Consider the following 19,678-nt stretch of genomic DNA (forward strand, 5'->3'; position numbering starts at 1 on the left):
GACATAGTGGACAGGAAAACACAATATTTAGAGTCCAAAAAGACAAAGATCATTGAGTTTTCATTAAAATGAGACTCACTTGTCAGGATACTCAGATATACAGATACATCAAGGCTAGTGTCCTGTCCCTGCCGGCAGGTGTAGAGACCAACATCCTCAGCAGTGACCTTGTTAATGACCAAAGAGCATTCAGGGACCACTCTCAGCCTGGCAGCTCGGGGTGAGAACGGCGATACTTTTCCATTCTCAACCTCAGAGACAAGCTGCCCTGGAGGTCTGCTGTATTGCCACGTAACTGAGGAGCATGTTGGGAGAGAGGATGATGATTCAGTGTGACAGGGCAGAACAGCTTCTTGTCCAGGTCTGTTGTAGACGAAGATGTCCTCTCCACTGATTCCTGCAGGAAAGAAAAAGAAAAAAACATTTTCTGTAAGAAATTACATATAAAATCATCAGCATGTAGACTAAACTGTTAAAACAAAAGATTGTCTGGTTCTAAATTGGGTTTTTACATTTGCAACCACTGGGTCACCCTTTGCCACCTAGTGGCTGTGTTTATTTAAGAGCATTATTTTTATTTCATTTTCTCAGTTAATTAGTAATATGTGGGTTCTTTTGGAAGTTTTATACAAATAATGTTATCTCTTAACTTTCCTGTAATATTGGTGGAGTTTACAGAAACCACAGAGAGAACAGACAGACTTTTCATCACTTTTGTTAACTTTTTTGTTCTTTACATGAGCACACTGAAGACTGTTAACATTTCAAAACCTGACTCGTAATTTCTATCCTGTTCTTGTCTCAAACAACCTTCAACTCATAAAAAAAAAAAAACATCAAATCTTATCAGAGTGGCCTCTAAAGCAGGATAATACGTTTGTTACACGTAACAAGTATTCACACTCGCCTTTAACATTAAACAAATCTAACATTTTTATAAAATTATGACTCACTTAGGAAGAAATCAGAAGTTTACCTTGAAGCACAAATATGAGGATTAATTCCAGTCGATACATCGTGTCCTTCTCTGTCAGCGGACGGACGCTGAGTGACACTTTCCTTCTCTGCTTCAGATCTGTATGTGATGCTGCTGCTTCCTCTTTGAGGTTGACTTACTGAGAATTTCATACAAAAATAGACTTGAGAAACAGTTTACGCACCACCCAGCCTTTCACAAGTCCCAGAGAACTAGAGTTACGTCACCTCTGTGTGCTTTCTAAAAAAAACTGAACAATTAAAAGAAACTCATGTTTCACAAACCGCAGTTGTGTCAGTTTAAGAGTTACAAAGAAATTGCAGGACATTTTTTCCACTTGCTTGTGTTGATATACTTCTTTAGAATACTTACGCAAAAAGAATGAATAGGCCTACAATGTTGTAAATGACAGAAGGTATATTTAAAATAACTTGACCAAACACTTATCTCTTCCATCTTTCATAAACTCATAGAAGTTTCTACAAATGAAAAGGAAGAAAAAGTGTTTATTGAGCCCTGCTCCTGATCACTACAATAAAAAGACACAAGAAGACAAACAACGAAATAATATAAAATAAACAAATAAACGAAAAAATACCCCATGGATGTCAACAGGTTGAACCGGACAATCTTTTTTGTGTACACAGTTCAGTCTTCATGCTGATGATTTTATGCGTAGTTTCTTACGGAATAAGTGTTTTGTTTTCTGGCACTGCCACAGGACAGAACAGCATGACAGAGTTTTATTTTTTTCAAATCTTGGACATCTGCCCTAACAGACTTAGATTCCCACAGCACTTTGAGTGCTCTGAGTGCGAGATGTGAAAAAATAAAACTTATCATATCATAAAGTTAAACCAAATACATCACCGGAAAGGTCTTGGCCTGGAGAGTAACATATATCAATTAGAAGCTTCTATAATATTCTTGCTTTGAGATATTGACCTTTGAACCTTAACCCTGGGGCATATTTAAATGATTATAACTAAGAGACAAAAAGGGTTACAGACATGAGACCTACTGTTATAGAAAGGTGTTGACATGGACTATAATGTGAGCATAGTCACTAAGGGACGGGAGTGGGGGGGCTTTAGGATATGCTGAAAAAATAAAAAATCCCCCATTAAACAAGACAATATTTAAAGTCTGATGCCAAAAATGTGATTGACATCCCCTCAAACCCCTGGAAAGCCACTAATTAAGTATTTCCAACTTCCAATTTTAGGGGAAACCCTGTTTTATTAAAAAAACTACAACTCCCTAGACCTCTCTTCAGTACTTATGTCGACACCAGTGACGTTTTGTAGTTCTTCCGTATTATTTCTACCCAATATATTGAATACTGTCTAATAAATAATTATACTACATGTATATTATCTATGCTAAAAATGTATATGTATACATGTATATTATCTATGCTAAAAAAAGACAACAATGTTTGTTTAATGAAGATATTTTAACTAAAACAGGAGAGCAGAACCCGAGGCATTTACAGTGAAGCGCGATTCAATGAGATCGCACAACACATCCGGTAGATTACAAAATAAAACAGCGGACAAACGCAGATCGTAAGTCGTCACTTTGTTAACATTAGTGTCTCCCGCTGCAACAGAATAATATGTTGATCAGCAAATCAACCTCAGACACAAGGCATGTAATGGGCGAAGGTTTGATCCGTTAAATACACAGAGGATCAGGGAGATTTCAAAATAAAACACAGCGGATTGTCTTTTTCTGGCGAGATCTTCACCACAAAGTGATTATGTACATTCAATGAGTGAATATTTAGAAAATAAAACATATTTCTTGCTAGAAATGTAATCAAAATCCATTTTTATGCAGAAACCAAGTCAAAATATTGATTTTTTCACAAAAAATGAGAGAACTGTCCGCCATGTTTTTTGTTCTGACCGCCGGAACCTTGAAAGTCACGTGACTTGGACACAAACCAATAGGAAAATATACCAGGTTGGGATATGACTCTCATTGACTTGCATTGTAGCGAAATCCGTGTCAGTTTCACGGAAATTTGAGTGATTCCGTGGCTATTCCACGGATTTTGAGTTAAGCAAATCCGGGGCTATTTCACGGATTTCTGTGAGACCAGGTTGGAAAGGGGCTTATGTTTCTTGACGCTTGTGACTACTCGCTACTTCGCCGGCTTTTACAAATGGCGTGTGTTGTTGTGGCGTCGAATACTAAGTCAGCATTCTATACAATCAGCTACCAGGCTTTTTTCAGGGCAGAAAAACAGCCCTGAAGTCAGGTCAAAAGACCTCTGAGGATGGTTCATATTCAAATTAGGGGCGTTTCGGCGAGTGAGACCTGCCTCATACCGGGTATTGGACTGTAATGGAAACACCCCTAATGTAATGGAGGGCTCAGCCCGAATGTGCCCACTGACTGCTCTTTCAGTCAGAAATGGAGAGAAACTGATGTAAATGAAGGCAATTGTCCCCAAAAGTGCTGAATCATGGTTGAGTAGAACTATTGATAAAACACAATAGTAGTATGTAGCGATAGCGGTACCAAAAACAGCTCAAGAGCAAGACACCAATCAGAAATGGGGAGGAACTAATGCAAATGTAGGAAATTCTTTAAAAGTGCTAAATCGTGGTTGATTAGAACTAGTGATTAAACGAAACGGTAGTATGTAAAGATGGAGGTGCCCAAAACGGCTGAAGAGCAATGTACCAATCAGAAATGGGGAAAAAACTGATTGGATATCCAGTTAGCGCTCTAAAAGTGCTGAGTCATGGTTGAGAAGAACTATTGATAAAACATAATAGTAGTATGTAGAGACAGAGGTTCCAAAAACAATTTAAGAGCAATTGTAATTATGAGAGCAATTATTATTATTATTTATATTAGCATTGTTTTTTAATTATTGTTGTTGAATTTTGTATCATTAGCCGCATTTCCATTAGGGTAAAATGTGGCCGTTGGTGAAGTTTCAGGCAACACCCTCTCAAATGGCCACTCACTGGTCGCGTCTCCATTAAAAAAAAAAAAAAGAGGCCGTAGGGGTGGCTCACTTTCAAATGATGGGCCTTCTGGCGAAGGAGACCCGCTTCATTCCGGGTATTTGACTATAATGGAAACTCACCTATTCAAAGAAAATTCTGAGGGGATTATTTAGCCCGAGGACCAACAGAGATATTAGGATAATGGATTATAGTAATATAGGGCCTAAAATTGTAACCTTTTTCATGATTCATTAGATAGACTTTTGATAATTTGTACACTGTGAAGAATGATACTTATTTAATTACTTAGTAACTGAAGAAGGTTTGTTCACAGTTCCAAGTAATGGAAATGTTGTAATTTCTATTCTGCAATTTCAATGGGTTGTGTTTGGTAAGAAACACAAACCAGGACCAGAGTCAACAGGTTGCTCTGTGAGAAAGCAGTGCTTTGAGCTAAATGTTGACACGTTCATTATGCAGGTATTATCATTAATCAGGCAGGATCCAAATGCAGCACAACCAAGATTGAGAGCGAGGTCTCTTTTATTGTTACACACACACACTCACACACACACACGGGAAACAATAAAGGGGAACTCAGTATTGCAACTAGAGTCTCTGTAACAGAGATTCAAAAGTCCTGAGCAGAGTTGTGAAGCAGGGAAAGCGAGCTCAGTAGTGACCGTCCACAACGTAGGAACAACCCGGCGGGGTAACCCGTTCGAACACTGAGCGCCTCGGGAAACTGTAGAGCATGGGTACCAAACTCGCGGCCCAATTGTGGCCCTTGTGGCGATATTTTGTGGCCCCCACCTTGATATGAAAATTTAATGTGAGTTTTATATGAATGGCACTTTACCGTGTGTGTGGAAGGTCCCTTTAATTACTTTTTTGGGTAATTTTGTGTCTTTTTGTGTCATTTTGTGTCTTTTAATAATTTTGTGTCTTTTTTTTGAGAATTCTGTGTCTTTTTTTGGTCATTTTGTGTCTTTCTTTGGTCATTTTGATACTGCCTCCAGCGGCCCCCCAGGTAATTTTAGTTTGAGACCCCTGCTCTAGAGACAGCCGCCGAGTAATCCTCTTCAGAGAAGCAGGAGCAGCAGACACCAACACAGCAACAGTGAAAATCCTACCAGGAAACACACAGGCTGGAATCAAAGTCAGGGACGGAAGGCAGGGAGGTTTACCAGGGCAGAGACGAGGACACGGAACCGGGAAATCCAGCCGAGAAAAAGCGCTGGAAAGTTCTGCATGGTACAAAGGCAATCTGGCATCCATTGCTGGGCTGGTGAGGCTTAAATGCTGGAGCTTGATGAGCTCTGAATGAGCTCCAGCTGAGCTCTGCAGGTGCAGCGGATCGCCTCTGATGAGGGGGCGTGGCACGCTGCACCAGAGCCAATGACAGGTATTCAAAAACCAAGATGCTGGACAAGATTTTGACCTCACTATAGTAAATGGAGCGACGCCTGCAAGCTAATTCAGGCAGGCAACTCGAGCTGCTCTGCTAAATACGCATTACATGCCCCACTCCTCATACATCCTCGACCAAAACACACCCCAGCTCTCCCTCTGCCTGTCAATGCCGCTGCTGTCTTATTGCAGCCTGCTCTCTCAGCCCCACCACCACACCAGCATCCACCTGCAGACTCCAACTCGGGGGAGCTCGACTTTTGACCAGAACAAAGAGATCAGAGCAAATTACTCCACTGCAAAAAGCCACCTCTCAAAAAGAAGAAAAAAAGTACAAAAATAAGGTGTATTTTGTTTAAAAATAGCAAAATTATCTGCCAATGGAACAAGAAAATTTGTCGTGTCAAGACTTTCCAAAACAAGAAAAATATCTAATCTCAATGAACCCACAAATACCTTAGAATTAGTGTATTCTAACTAATAACAAGTGATTTTTTTATTGTTGTCATTAAATGTTTCATGTTAAATGGTTAAATATCAAGTGTCAGTTTACAGCTATGTGCCAATGTACTAGTTAATTACATACACACTACACAACAACACACACTTCTCTTGTTTCATTGATCATAAAACTATTGATTCCATCTGGCTGCTTGTTTTAAGTATGTGAAGAGGTAAAATTATGTCAAAGTTAAATTTTTTTATCTTTTATCTGCACTGTATGTCCTTTCATAATTTATTTTATGCTCCATTTTAATCTTTTTTGTCCTATTTTTCTGTACTGTCATTTTTTCTATTTATTTATTTGTTAGTTTGCTTTTTTAATTGGGTTTTCTTTTTTAATTGTATGTTTTAAATTCTGTTTTATGTAAAGTACACTGAGTTGCCCTGTGTATGAAATGTGCTATATAAATAAAGCTGCCTTGCAATGCCTTGACTTTCTACTGTTGCAATAAACATTGCAACAACAAACGTGAGTTGCATGACTGCACTATAGTTAATCATATTATCTAGATGTTGATGCTAATATTTTACTTAGCTTGAATGCAGGACTTGTATCAGAGTATTTTTGCACTTTAGTATTACTATTCTACTGAGGTAAAAGATATGAGAGCTCAAACAGAACAGCAGTACAATTATTAAAAGTAATTTAAAAATACATTCATTTGATTTCTTTAAGTATACAGAATTCTCAAACAAACAAAAAACACCATTGACATAGTAAAAGCTTGTAAAGGAAAGAATATGTTGGCTTTCATTTTTACACATCCAGCAGACGAGCATCCCATTGCAGTTGATCAACTGATGAATGTAACATTAACTCTTCTTTCAACTCTGTTTTTGGTCTCTAACAACTCCAGACAAAACTAGTAACTAAATGAGGGTCAACACATCTGCGGAATTGCAAAGTTTATGATAGGTTTCAGAATTTACTTTTCCAGGAGAGTCTGAAACAACACAACATCTAAATCAACACTTTTAGACAACCATCTACATTCACATAAATTACTCTCTGAAGCTGTTTTTGGGACTTATTTCTCTACATGCTACCATTGTTTTAATAAATTAAATGGTTCTTCTCAAACATGACTCAGCACTTTTGGAGGGGACCTCCATCTCTACATACTACTATTGTGTTTAAGCACCAGTTCTTTTCAACTATGACTCAGCACTTTTAGAGAGCTGACTGGATTTCCAATCAGTTTTTCTCCACTTCTGATTGGTACGTTGCTCTTCAGCTGTTTTGGGGACCTCAGTTTTTACCATTGTGTTTACTCACTAGTTCTCTTCAACCACAAGTTAGCACTTTTAGACAACTTCCTACATTTACATCAGTTTCTCTCCATTTCTGACTGTTCTGACACAAGATCAAGTTGTTTTTCGCACAGAAAACACTTTGACACAAAATTATTTACATTACTTAAGGCATAAAAAGAGCGAGCAGTCTATTCTAAATATAAAACAATCATTTCAACTTGAAGCTTTGATGATTGAAATGACTGACTTCCTGATAGCTGAAGTTTTTGATCACTGCAGTTGCGCGGCGGCAGCAGGAGGTGCTCCTACATCATCATACTGGGTGTCATTATTCCCCTGTGAAATAAAACACAATATATGAGATTCTGAAAAACAGTTTTGAGAGCGATTGTAGCCTTTTTGGTCAAGGTAATAAAAAATATATTTAACTCACATTGTTGTCATTGTCAAGTGCCTTTTTCTTCCCTGTAAAAATAAAAATAAATCATTAAAATTCCAAACATATGACTTATATTAACCAGTTCTACCAAATTATGTTATTAACTATATTTCCTCACATCTGTTTTTGATGATGAGAACTAAGAGTACAATCATCATGACCAGTCTTGCAATATTCAGATGAAACATGAAGATGCTCAGAGGAGACCGGCCTTTGCAATCTGTTTGAACTTCTGAAAAAAAACACAGACAAAAAAATATGTGTTAATGATTAAGAACAACATTTAATCCCCTACAGGACAAAATAACAATAATGTCACAAACTTTCTTGTTGGGAAAATATTTTATTTCCAACATGTGGAACTTTGAGAAAGCTTTGTTTCTTGTGGGCCTCATATTAGCTTACAAGGTTCAGAAGCTTCTGTCTGATCATATGTTGTCCTACCTGGGAAGTCAGGTGTGTAGGAAGCCTCTGTCATAACAACGTTGTCCTTAAGAAGCAGGCAGGTGTATCTCCTGTTATTGCCACTCTGACGCTTCACAGTCATAACAGAGACAAGGTTCCCAACATCTCTACCAGGCAGCACAGCTCCTGTCTCATCCGCCCAGCGAATGTAGTCTTGATCGAGTTTCAGGTCTGTGTATTTCAACAGAGAGCACTCCAGGTTGACTTCACCGCCTCTCCCTGGTGAAGATGGAGAGACTGAAAGACAACAATTGATAATAACTGTTAACTCAGCATGAAACAAGACTGTAACAAGTTTCTATTCATCTCCTGTCGTCACTGTTTTGCTGAGTCACAATATGAAGAAACTAAATGGAATCAAGACCTTTCAGTTGGGTTTCAACCAAGGTTATAATAGTTTTGGATTTTTCATTAGTTTTAGTTTTAATTTTGTTGTCAATTTTTGTTTTCAAATTCAGTTAGTTTTAATTAGTTTGCTATTTTTGATTAGTTTTTATTTTGGGGAAAATGCTTAGTTTTAGTTTATGGTAAATGGACCTGCACTTATATAGCGCTTTTCTAGTCACTTTGCGACCACTCAAAGTGCTTTACACTACAGACTGCGCTCATTCACCCATTCACACACACATTTATACTGGTGGCAGAGGCTACCCTAAACTGGGAATTCATTCACACACCGATGAACGCAGCATTGGGAGCAATTTGGGGTTCAGTATCTTGCTCAAGGACACTTCCACATGTAGGCTGCCATGGTCGGGGATCGAACCACCAACCATCCGATCACTGGACAAACGCTCTACCAACTGAGCCACAGCCGCCCCAGTTTAGGTTTTATTAGTTTTAGTGTTAGTTTTAGTTTTTTTCGTAATGGGGTATTTGTTGGGTGCCAGATTCAATAAAGTCACAATAAATGTTTCCTTTATTTCCTTTGTCTGATCCATCTCAGCCCAATAAGTTTACTAAGTCATAAAACCAAATAGATGAAATAGATTTCATATTAACCAAAAGGTTTACATATGAAAAAAAGTTGACAAAGACGAAAACGGAGGACATTTTCACTATAATTTTAGTTAGTTTTAGTAAGTTTTGTAACCACAAAATACAGTTTCGGTTAATTATCGTTTTTAAAAAACTCTCGTTTTTATTTTTATTTCAGTTAACGAAAATGTTTTTTCAATTCTAATTTTCGTTATTTCGTTAGTTATTGTTAACTATAATAACCTTGGTTTCAACAAATGTGTGCTCATGAACATTACTCTATCACTGTAATCATGAACACATCACACTGACACCTGGCTGCAGGTAGAGACATAGTGGACAGGAAAACACAATACAATATTTAGAGTCCAAAAAGACAAAGATCATTGACTTTTCATTAAAATGAGACTCACTTGTCAGAATACTCAGATATACAGATACATCAAGGCCAGTGTCCTGTCCCACACTGCAGGTGTAGAGACCAACATCCTCATCAGTGACCTTGTTAATGATCAAAGAGCAGTCAGTGTCCACACTCAGCCTGGCAGCTCGGGGTGAGGTCTGAAATACTTTTCCTTTCACAACCTCAAAGAAAAGCTGCCCTGGACGTCTGTTGTATAGCCACATAACTGAGGAGCATGTTGGGAGAGAGGATGATGATTCAGTGCGACAGGGCAGAACAGCATCTTGTCCAGGTCTGTTGTAGACGACGATGTTCTCTCCACTGATTCCTGCAGGAAATAAAAAGAATAAAACACATTCTGTAGGAAATTACATATAAAATCATCAGCATGTAGACTAAACTGTTAAAACAAAAGATTGTCTGGTTCTAAATTGGGTTTTTACATTTGCAAACACTGGGTCACCCTCTGCCACCTAGTGGCTGTGTTTATATGAGAATACATTTATTTCTCAGTTAATTAGTAATCTGTGGGCTCTTTGGGAAATATCAAATAAACATTATTATATCTAAACTGTCCTGTAATATTGGTGGAGTTTACAGAAACCACAGAGAGAACAATCAAACAGACTTTTCATCACTTTTGTTAACTTTTTTGTTCTTTACATCGGCACACTGAAGTCTGTTTACATTTTAAAATCTTTCTAAAATAACTGACTCATAATTTCTATCCTGTTGTTGTCATCTCACTTTCTAAGCTTTTTTTTCATAATGTGTGAGTGGCTTCCTAAACAGGAAAATAGTGATTAATTCCTAGCAGCAAATATTCACACTTTTTTCCTAATTAGTGCAATAAAAAGACAATAAGTAAAATAGAGAAAACAGCTGCATATTAGCTTACAATGATCAGAAGCTTCTGTCTGATTATGTTATCCTACCTGTGAAGTCAGGTGGGTAGGAAGCCTTTGTCAAAACAACGTTGTCCTCAAGAAGCTGGCAGGTGTATCTCCTGTTGTTGTCACTCTGACGCTTCACAGTCAGAACAGAGACAGGCTCCCCAGCAACTCCAAGAAGCAGCTCAGCTCCTGTCTCATCCACCCAGCGGAGGATGTAGCTTTGACCGAGGTCCAGGTCTCTGTATTTCAACAGAGAGCACTTCAGGTTGACTTCATCGTCTCTCTCTGTATCATCGTCTGGTGGAGATGGAGAGACTGAAAGACAACAATTGATAATAACTGTTAACTCATCATGAAACAAGACTGTAACAAGTTTCTATTCATCTCCTGTCATCACTGTTTTGCTGAGTCACAATATGAAGAAACGAAATGGAATCAAGACCTTTCAGTTGGGTTTCAACCAAGGTTATAATAGTTTTGGATTTTTCATTAGTTTTAGTTTTAGTTTTAATTTCGTTGTCAATTTTTGTTTTCAAATTCAGTTAGTTTTAATTAGTTTTTAGTGTGAGTTTGCTAGTTTTAATTAGTTTATATTTTGGGAAAAATGCTTAGTGCCAAATTCAATAAAGTCACAATAAATGTTGCCTGTATTTCCTTTGTCTGATCCATCTCAGCCCCGATAAGTTTACTAAGTCATAAAACCAGATAGATGAAATAGATTTCATATTAACCAAAAGGTTTACATATGAAAAAAAGTGGACAAAGACGAAAACAAAGGACATTTTCACTATAATTTTAGTTAGTTTGAGTTTGTTTTCAAACCACAAAATACAGTTTTGGTTAATTATCGTTTTTAAAAAACCTCTCGTTTGTATTTTTATTTCAGTTTACGAAAATGTTTTTTCAATTCTAATTTTCGTTATTTCGTTAGGTTTTGTTAACTATAAAAACCTTGGTTTCAACAAATGTGTGCTCATGAACATTACTCTATCACTGTAATCATGAACACATCACACTGACACCTGGCTGCAGGTAGAGACATAGTGGACAGGAAGACACAATACAATATTTAGAGTTGAAAAAGACAAAGATCATTGAGTTTTCATTAAAATGAGACTCACTTGTCAGAATACTCAGAAAAATATTGAGAAAGGGTCCCCGCTCCCTGCAGGTGTAGAGACCAGCATCCCCCGCAGTGACCTTGTTAATGACCAAAGAGCAGTCAGTGCCCACACTCAGCCTGGCAGCTCGGGGTGAGGTCTGCAATACATTTCCATTCACAACCTTAGGGACAGGCAGCCCTGGAACTCTGGTGTACTGCCATGTAACTGAGGAGCATGTTCGGGGAGGGGATGATGATTCAGTGTGACAGGGCAGAACAGCATCTTGTCCAGGTCTGTTGTAGACAAAGATGTCCTCTCCACTGATTCCTGCAGGAAAGAAAAAGAATAAAAAACATGTTTTCTGTGCGAAATTACATATAAAATCATCAGCATGTAGATTTAACTGTTAAAACTAAAGATTGTCTGGTTCTAAATTGGGTTTTTACATTTGCAACCACTGGGTCACCCTCTGCCACCTAGTGGCTGTGTTTATATAAGAGCATTATTTTTATTTTATTTTCTCAGTTAATTAGTAATCTGTGGGTTCTTTCTGAAGTTTCATACAAATAATATTATCTCTTAACTTTCCTGTAATATTGGTGGAGTTTACAGAAACCACAGAGAGAACAAACAAACAGACTTTTCATCACTTTTGTTAACTTTTTTGTTCTTTACATCAGCACACTGAAGACTGTTTACATTTTAAAATCTTTGTAAAATAACTGACCCATAATTTCTATCCTCTTCTTGTCTCAAATAACCGTTGACTCATTTAAAAAAAAGAAAAGTATCAAAACTTATCAGAGCAGCCTCTAAAGCAAAAAGTATCTCATATACAGTACAGGCCAAAAGTTTTGACACACCTTCTCATTCAATGTTTTTCCTTTATTTTCATGACTATTTACATTGTAAATTCATCAAAACTATTAATGAACACATGTGGAATTATGTACTTAACAAAAAAGTGTGAAATAACTTATATTCTAGTAAGCAAAGGGTAGCTACATTGAGGAATCTAAAATACAAGACATGTTTTCAGTTATTTCACACTTTTTTTGTTAAGTACATAATTCCATATGTGTTTATTCATAGTTTTGAGGCCTTCAGTGAGAATCTACAATGTAAATAGTCATGAAAATAAAGAAAAACGCATTGAATGAGGTGTGTCCAAACTTTTGGCCTGTACTGTATATATATCAAAAATAAACTTTTTTGTTCTTTACATCTGCACAGTGAAGACTACTATATATATATATATATATATATATATATATATATATATATATATATATATTAAATGTATCAAAGTTATCTGAACAGCATCTAAAAAATAAAAGGAAAATAAGTTTGTTCCACGTAACAAGTATTCACACTCGCCTTCATTTAAGAGAACTAAAAATCTAAAACTTTTGTAAAACTATGATTAATTTAGGAAGAAAACAGAAGTTTACCTTGAAGCATAAATATGAGGATTAATTCCAGTCGATACATCGTGTCCTTCTCTGTCAGCGGACGGACGCTGAGTGACACTTTTCTTCTCTGCTTCAGATCTGTGTGTGATGCTGCTGCTTCCTCTTTGAGGTTGACTTACTGAGAATTTCATACAAAAAAAGACTTAAGAAACAGTTTACGCACCACCCAGCCTTTCACAAGTCCCAGAGAACTAGAGTTACGTCACCACTGTTTGCTTAAAAAAAACAACACAAACAATTAAAAGAAACTCATGTTTTACAAACAGCAGTTGTGTCCGTTTAAGAGTTACAAAGGGCTTTTTTTTTTTAACTTCCTTGCGTTGATATACTTCTCACACACAGTACTAACAAACAACTAGAAAATTTCCTCTGGGGTAATTCTGAAAGGGCCACGGGGGCTACTGCCGGTGTGTGTACACTATGATGAGATTCAAACAATTAATACTAGTAATGTTATGATAGTATATAATATACAAGGAGCACACCTACAACAAGCATTTCTTTTCAAGTATTTATTTATACAGCAACCTATGACCTTTAACCTCAAAATGTGTGTGTGTGTGTGTGTGTGTGTGTGATTAAAATCACATAAAGTTATCTGTGTGTGTGTGTGTGTGTGTGTGTGTGTGCGCGCGGGTGCATGCGATCGTGTGTGTTTGAAGCATGTTTATCTGGAGGAGTGTGCGCGCTTACGCGCATGTCAGTGTGTGTGTATCTGTAACTGTAATCAGAGCAAAGATCAAAGTCAATCAGAGCAATCAACAGACTTAACTGCCACCTAAATGTCCCGGAACAGTGACAGCAGCCAGAGGTGGACAGACTGAAATTTCTGGCCTCCAACAGAAAGCATTTTTGGCAAAACCATAATACCTATGTGGATTAATACACCAATACACAAGACTTGTGTCTACTGTTTAAAGTTTAAATGGAGTCTCTAGGTGAAATTATGCCGGAGAAGTAGACGTTCAAAAATCTCCAATTATTGTTCTTTTTCGCACATTTTTTGTCGGCCGTCCCATTCATTTCAATGCAAAATTTTGGGCAGTTCTTCGCACTGTAAGTCGCGAAAAATTCGTATACCGTAGAGAAAAGTAATAGCACACCGATCCCGATCAAACCGCACATTTTGATATATAATTTGTCCTGCAACTCTTCAAGTTGTAGGACTAGTAGCGGGACGAAATTGCATCCGGAGGAGGAAGAAGAAGAAATCCACAGGATAACAGTAGTGCTCGGTGCGATTGCCCCGTGGTCCTAAAGATAAACAAAAAAAATATTCCACAGCCGTCAACAGGTTCTTAACCCTCCGGGATCTGATATACCACATAATATTTACTATACCCATGTTTGGTATTTGGTATTTTCTTAGCACAACTTCAGCATGATCTGACAATTATTTGTTTTCACTTTAACCCACTTTATTAACCCTTTGGAGTTTGGGGCTATTTTGAAGGGTTTTGACTATTTTTCATTCTGCCTCTATAAACCACTTAAAAAATGTTGGGATCATTTCTTTCAACACAACCTCACCTGATTATTATTTTGTCATTTTGACTTACTGGATCAACATTTTGAACACAAAAAAATACAAAAACCACACACAAAAAATACATAAAACACACAAAAAATACACAAAAAACATACATAAAAAACACATAAAAATACACAAAAAAATGACAAAAAACAGAAAAACAGAAAAACAAAAAATACACAAAACACACAAAAATCACACACATGAAAAAACATAAAACACATAAAAATACACAAAAAACATACATAAAAAAACACATAAAAATACACAAAAATGACAAAAAACAGAAAAACAAAAAAATACCCCAAAACACACTAAAAACACAAAAAATGGCAAAAAAAAAAAAAAAAACACAGAAAAAAAAAAAAAAACACAAAAATCACACAAAAAACATTAAGCACAAAAGATTGCATTATTTAAATTCAATTCAAAAGATCTGCAAAAACTCCAGAAATATCATGTTACACTCGGTCGAGGTGGTTTTTACCTTTGCTGAAAAAGAGTTGATGTGCTTAATTGGACATGGAAACTTGTGGAAAAGCCAAAACTTTAGAGTGAAGCTGCCAGCAGGGCTCCATGCTGCTGAAGTTTTTATGTTGCAACGTCATGAGGTGTCATGCTCCGGAGCTTTTGTGGACTCCAGAGAGTTAAAATTAAATAAATAAATTTATCCCAAGGCCCAACAGAGATATCATGATATTATAGTACAGTAATACAATTGTAACCTTTTTCATGATTTAGTAGATGCACTTTTGGAAATTTCTACACTGTGTTGATGAGGAGTGTTGCATTATTTCTCAGTAACTGCCGAAGAGGTTTCTCCACAGAACTGAGTACTGGAAATGTTGTCATTTCTATTCTGTAATTTGAGTGGTTAAATCAAAAGAGGAAGTGCCATGTTTGGTAAGAAACAAAAAACAGGACCAGAGTAAACAGGACGCTCTGTGACAAAGCAGAAAATAAAAGATCTGAGAGATCAAATGGATAACTACAGCAAAACATTTATTAAGTTATTCAAAAATACATTTATTTGGATGTTTTGAGTTGAAGAAAAACTCTTTTTGCTCTCTGCCAACTCCTGACAGGTATATCTGTCTGTTTTTCTGCTCAGTGCTCCACTATTCACCAGCTGGTCTCTAACTGTGTCTACTGGTCCATAAAAACAAAATTATTCTCTAAATGAGGCTCAACACACCTGCAGGATAGCAAAGTTTGTGATAGGTCTCTAAACGTCATTATGAGGGACCTTTTTTTATTTTTTACAGGAGAGTCTGAAGCAACACATGTCGTCACCCTGTTAAAATAATTGCCTAACTCATTTTTTCAAGTTTTACACAAAAAACGTCACCAAAAGTGTAACATATGACATTTATTGATCATTTCACTCAAAAAGGATGTAACAAAGGATGGCTATTGGCATAGTAATAACACTGTGTGAGAAATAAATGACTTAGGCAATTTTTTGAACATGCCTTTGTTTTTTGAACATGCCTTTGTGAAGCAAGATATGTTGACACTTTATTTTGAAGGTGTCTACATAAGAGTGACACAAGCCTGTCAGAAACATGACATGACAAGTATCTTGAACATTAACCCTCTGGGGTATGAGCCTATTCTGGCTGTTTTTGAACACTTTTGATTTTGCCCTTCATTTACCACATAAAAAATGTATACTATACCCATATTTGATATCCATTTTTTCTTCAACTACATGATCTGACAATTCTTTTTCCGATTTAACCTACTTTATCAACATATTGAGCCCAAAAATACACAAAAATCATGAAATCCGAGTTGGAAAATTATACTATTTACTACAATAAAAAACATAAATATGCTAAATGAACTGTTTGGAACATAGGATACAAATATAAACACATAAAAAGGTAACATTTAAATATAATAAAACTATATACAAAAATGTCCCATAAAAACATGTATATTTATAGGCGTTTTTTTCTTGTTAGCTGCAACTCTTCAAAACAAACTATGTGCAAAATGACATATTATCATTATTATCTTATCTTATTATCATACCTTTGATTTTACATGACCTGGGAATGTCAATGCTGAATGTTTTTTTGTTAAACTTCACATGATGTGATCAGGACGGCACGATCATAGAGCCCAGAGGGTTAATGTTACTTCAAAGTGTCATTAATGTTCATGTCATGTTTATGACACGCTCATGTCACTCTTATGTAGACACCTTCAAAATAAAGTGTTACCATATCTTGCTTAAGTCACAAAGGCATGTTCAAAAAATTGCCTAAGTCACATTTTATTTTGACGTAGGCATAATAAATCCACTTAAGTCACACACTTGACATAGGCCATTATCTTGACGGGGTAAAATCACATGATCTGATCAACTGAGGATGGAGGTGATTTTACCATAGGTGACTATGAGGAGATGATTTAGGCCAAAAAAAAAACAATTTTGACAAAAAATGAATTAGGCGATTATTTTAACAGTGTGACGACATGACTCAGCACTTTTAGCAAGTAACAAAGTAAGCTGACTTGAAGTTGCTGGGGTGAAGATGGTAATGTTTCTGCTACTCATTGCAAAATAAAAGCCAAAGTAAGTAAGTAAGTATAACATAAAATGATGGTAGATTATAAAATAAAAAACTACATGACCTATCGAAACGTGGATTAATACACCGATACACAAGGCTTGTGTCTACTGTTTAAAGTTTAAATGGAGTCTCTAGGTGAAATTATGCCGGAGAAGTAGACGCCTGAAAATCTTTTTCGCTCATTTTTTGTCGGCCGTCCCATTAATTTCAATGCAAAATTTTTGGCAGTTTTTCGCGACTTAGGTCGCGAAAAATTCGTATTCTGTAGAGAAAAGTAATAGCACACCGATCCCGATCAAACCGCACGTTTTGATATATAATTTGTCCTGCAACTCTTTAAGTTGTAGGACTAGTAGCGGGACGAAATTGCGTCGGGAGGAGGAAGAAGAAGAAATCCACAGTATAACAGTAGTGCTCGGTGCGATTGCCCCGTGGTCCTAATAATAAACAAAAAAATAATCCACAGCCGTCAACAGGTTCTTAACCCTCCGGGATCTGATATACCAGATAATATTTACCATACCCATGTTTGGTATTTGGTATTTTCTTAGCACAACTTCAGCATGATCTGACAATATTTTTTTTTCACTTTAACCCACTGTATTAACCCTTTGGAGTTTGGGGTTATTTTGAAGGGTTATGACTATTTTTCATTCTGCCTCTATAAACGACTTAAAAAATGTTGGGATCATTTTTTTCAACACAACCTCACCTGATTATTATTTTGTCATTTTGACTTACTGGGTCAACATTTTGAACACAAAGAAAAACACACACAAAAAAATACAAAAACCACACACAAAAAATACATAAAACACAAAAAAATACACAAAAAACATACATAAAAAACACATAAAAATACACAAAAAAATGACAAAAAACAGAAAAACAAAAAATACACAAAACACACAAAAATCACACACATGAAAAAACATAAAACACATAAAAATACCCAAAAAACATACATAAAAAACCACATAAAAATACACAAAAATGACAAAAAACAGAAAAAAAAAAAATACCCCAAAACACAGTAAAAACACAAAAAATGGCAAAAAAAAAAAAACACAGAAAAAAAAAAAAAAAAACACAAAAATCACACAAAAAACATTAAGCACAAAAGATTGCATTAAAAATGCTGACTCCACACTGCAAAATTCAATTCAAAAGATCTGCAAAAACTCCAGTAATATCCTGTTACACTTGGTCGAGGTGGTTTTTACCTTTGCTGAAAAAGAGTTGATGTGCTTAATTGGACATGGAAACTTGTGGAAAAGCCAAAACTTTAGAGAAAAGCTGACAGCAGGGCTCCATGCTGCTGAAGTTTTTATGTTGCAACGTCATGAGGTGTCATGCTCCGGCACTTTTGTGGACTCCAGAGAGTTAAAATGAAATAAATAAATTTATCCCAAGGCCCAACAGAGATATCATGATATTATAGTACAGTAATACAATTGTAACCTTTTTCATGATTTAGTAGATGCCCTTTGTGAAATTTCTACACTGTGTTGATGAAGAGTGTTGCAGTATTTCTCAGTAACTGCCGAAGAGGTTTCTTCACAGAACTGAGTACTGGAAATGTTGTCATTTCTATTCTGTAATATGAGTGGTTAAATCAAAAGAGGAAGTGCCATGTTTGGTAAGAAACAAAAAACTGGACCAGAGTAAACAGGACGCTATGTGACAAAGCAGAAAATAAAAGATCTGAGAGATCAAATGGATAATTACAGCAAAACATTTATTAAGTTATTCAAAAATACATTTATTTGGATGTTCTGAGTTGAAGAAAAACTCTTTTTGCTCTCTGCCAACTCCTGACAGGTATATCTGTCTGTTTCGCTGCTCAGTGCTCCACTATTCACCAGCTGGTCTCTAACTGTGTCTACCGGTCCATAAAAACAAAATTATTCTCTAAATGAGGCTCAACACACCTGCAGGATAGCAAAGTTTGTGATAGGTCTCTAAACGTCATTATGAGGGACCTTTTTTTATTTTTTACAGGGGAGTCTGAAGCAACACAACATGTCGTCACCCTGTTAAAATAATTGCCTAACTCATTTTTTCAAGTTTTACACAAAAAACGTCACCAAAAGTGTAACATATGACATTTATTGATCATTTCACTCAAAAAGGATGTAACAAAGGATGGCTATTGGCATAGTAATAACACTGTGTGAGAAATAAATGACTTAGGCAATTTTTTGAACATGCCTTTGTTTTTTGAACATGCCTTTGTGAAGCAAGATATGTTGACACTTTATTTTGAAGGTGTCTACATAAGAGTGACACAAGCCTGTCAGAAACATGACATGACAAGTATCTTGAACATTAACCCTCTGGGGTATGAGCCTATTCTGGCTGTTTTTGAACACTTTTGATTTTGCCCTTCATGTACCACATAAAAAATGTATACTATACCCATATCTGGTATCCATTTTTTCTTCACCTACATGATCTGACAATTATTTTTCCGATTTAACCTACTTTATCAACATATTGAGCCCAAAAATACACAAAAATCATGAAATCCGAGTTGGAAAATTATACTATTTACTACAATAAAAAACATAAATATGCTAAATGAACTGTTTGGAACATAGGATACAAATGTGAACACATAAAAAGGTATCATTTAAATATAATAAAACTATATACAAAAATGTCCCATAAAAACATGTATATTTATAGGCGTTTTTTTCTTG

The 19,678-nt window shown here is 36.2% G+C and overlaps 1 protein-coding gene across 1 annotated transcript; it reads right to left on the reverse strand.

Annotated features, from left to right (window-relative positions):
* Nucleotides 1-7,119: 7,119 nt before the first annotated feature.
* LOC131990736 (uncharacterized) lies at nucleotides 7,120-12,991 on the reverse strand. Its single transcript, XM_059355850.1, has 6 exons — nucleotides 12,843-12,991; nucleotides 9,406-9,723; nucleotides 7,994-8,251; nucleotides 7,668-7,781; nucleotides 7,544-7,575; nucleotides 7,120-7,446 (listed from the first exon to the last, which is right to left on the reverse strand). The coding sequence occupies exons 1-6, from the start codon at nucleotides 12,880-12,882 to the stop codon at nucleotides 7,381-7,383; spliced, it is 828 nt and encodes a 275-aa protein (XP_059211833.1). The 5' UTR covers nucleotides 12,883-12,991; the 3' UTR covers nucleotides 7,120-7,380.
* Between the last annotated feature and the right edge of the window lie 6,687 nt (nucleotides 12,992-19,678).

This window comes from Centropristis striata, chromosome 18 (assembly GCF_030273125.1).
Source record: "Centropristis striata isolate RG_2023a ecotype Rhode Island chromosome 18, C.striata_1.0, whole genome shotgun sequence".
NCBI lineage: Eukaryota > Metazoa > Chordata > Actinopteri > Perciformes > Serranidae > Centropristis > Centropristis striata.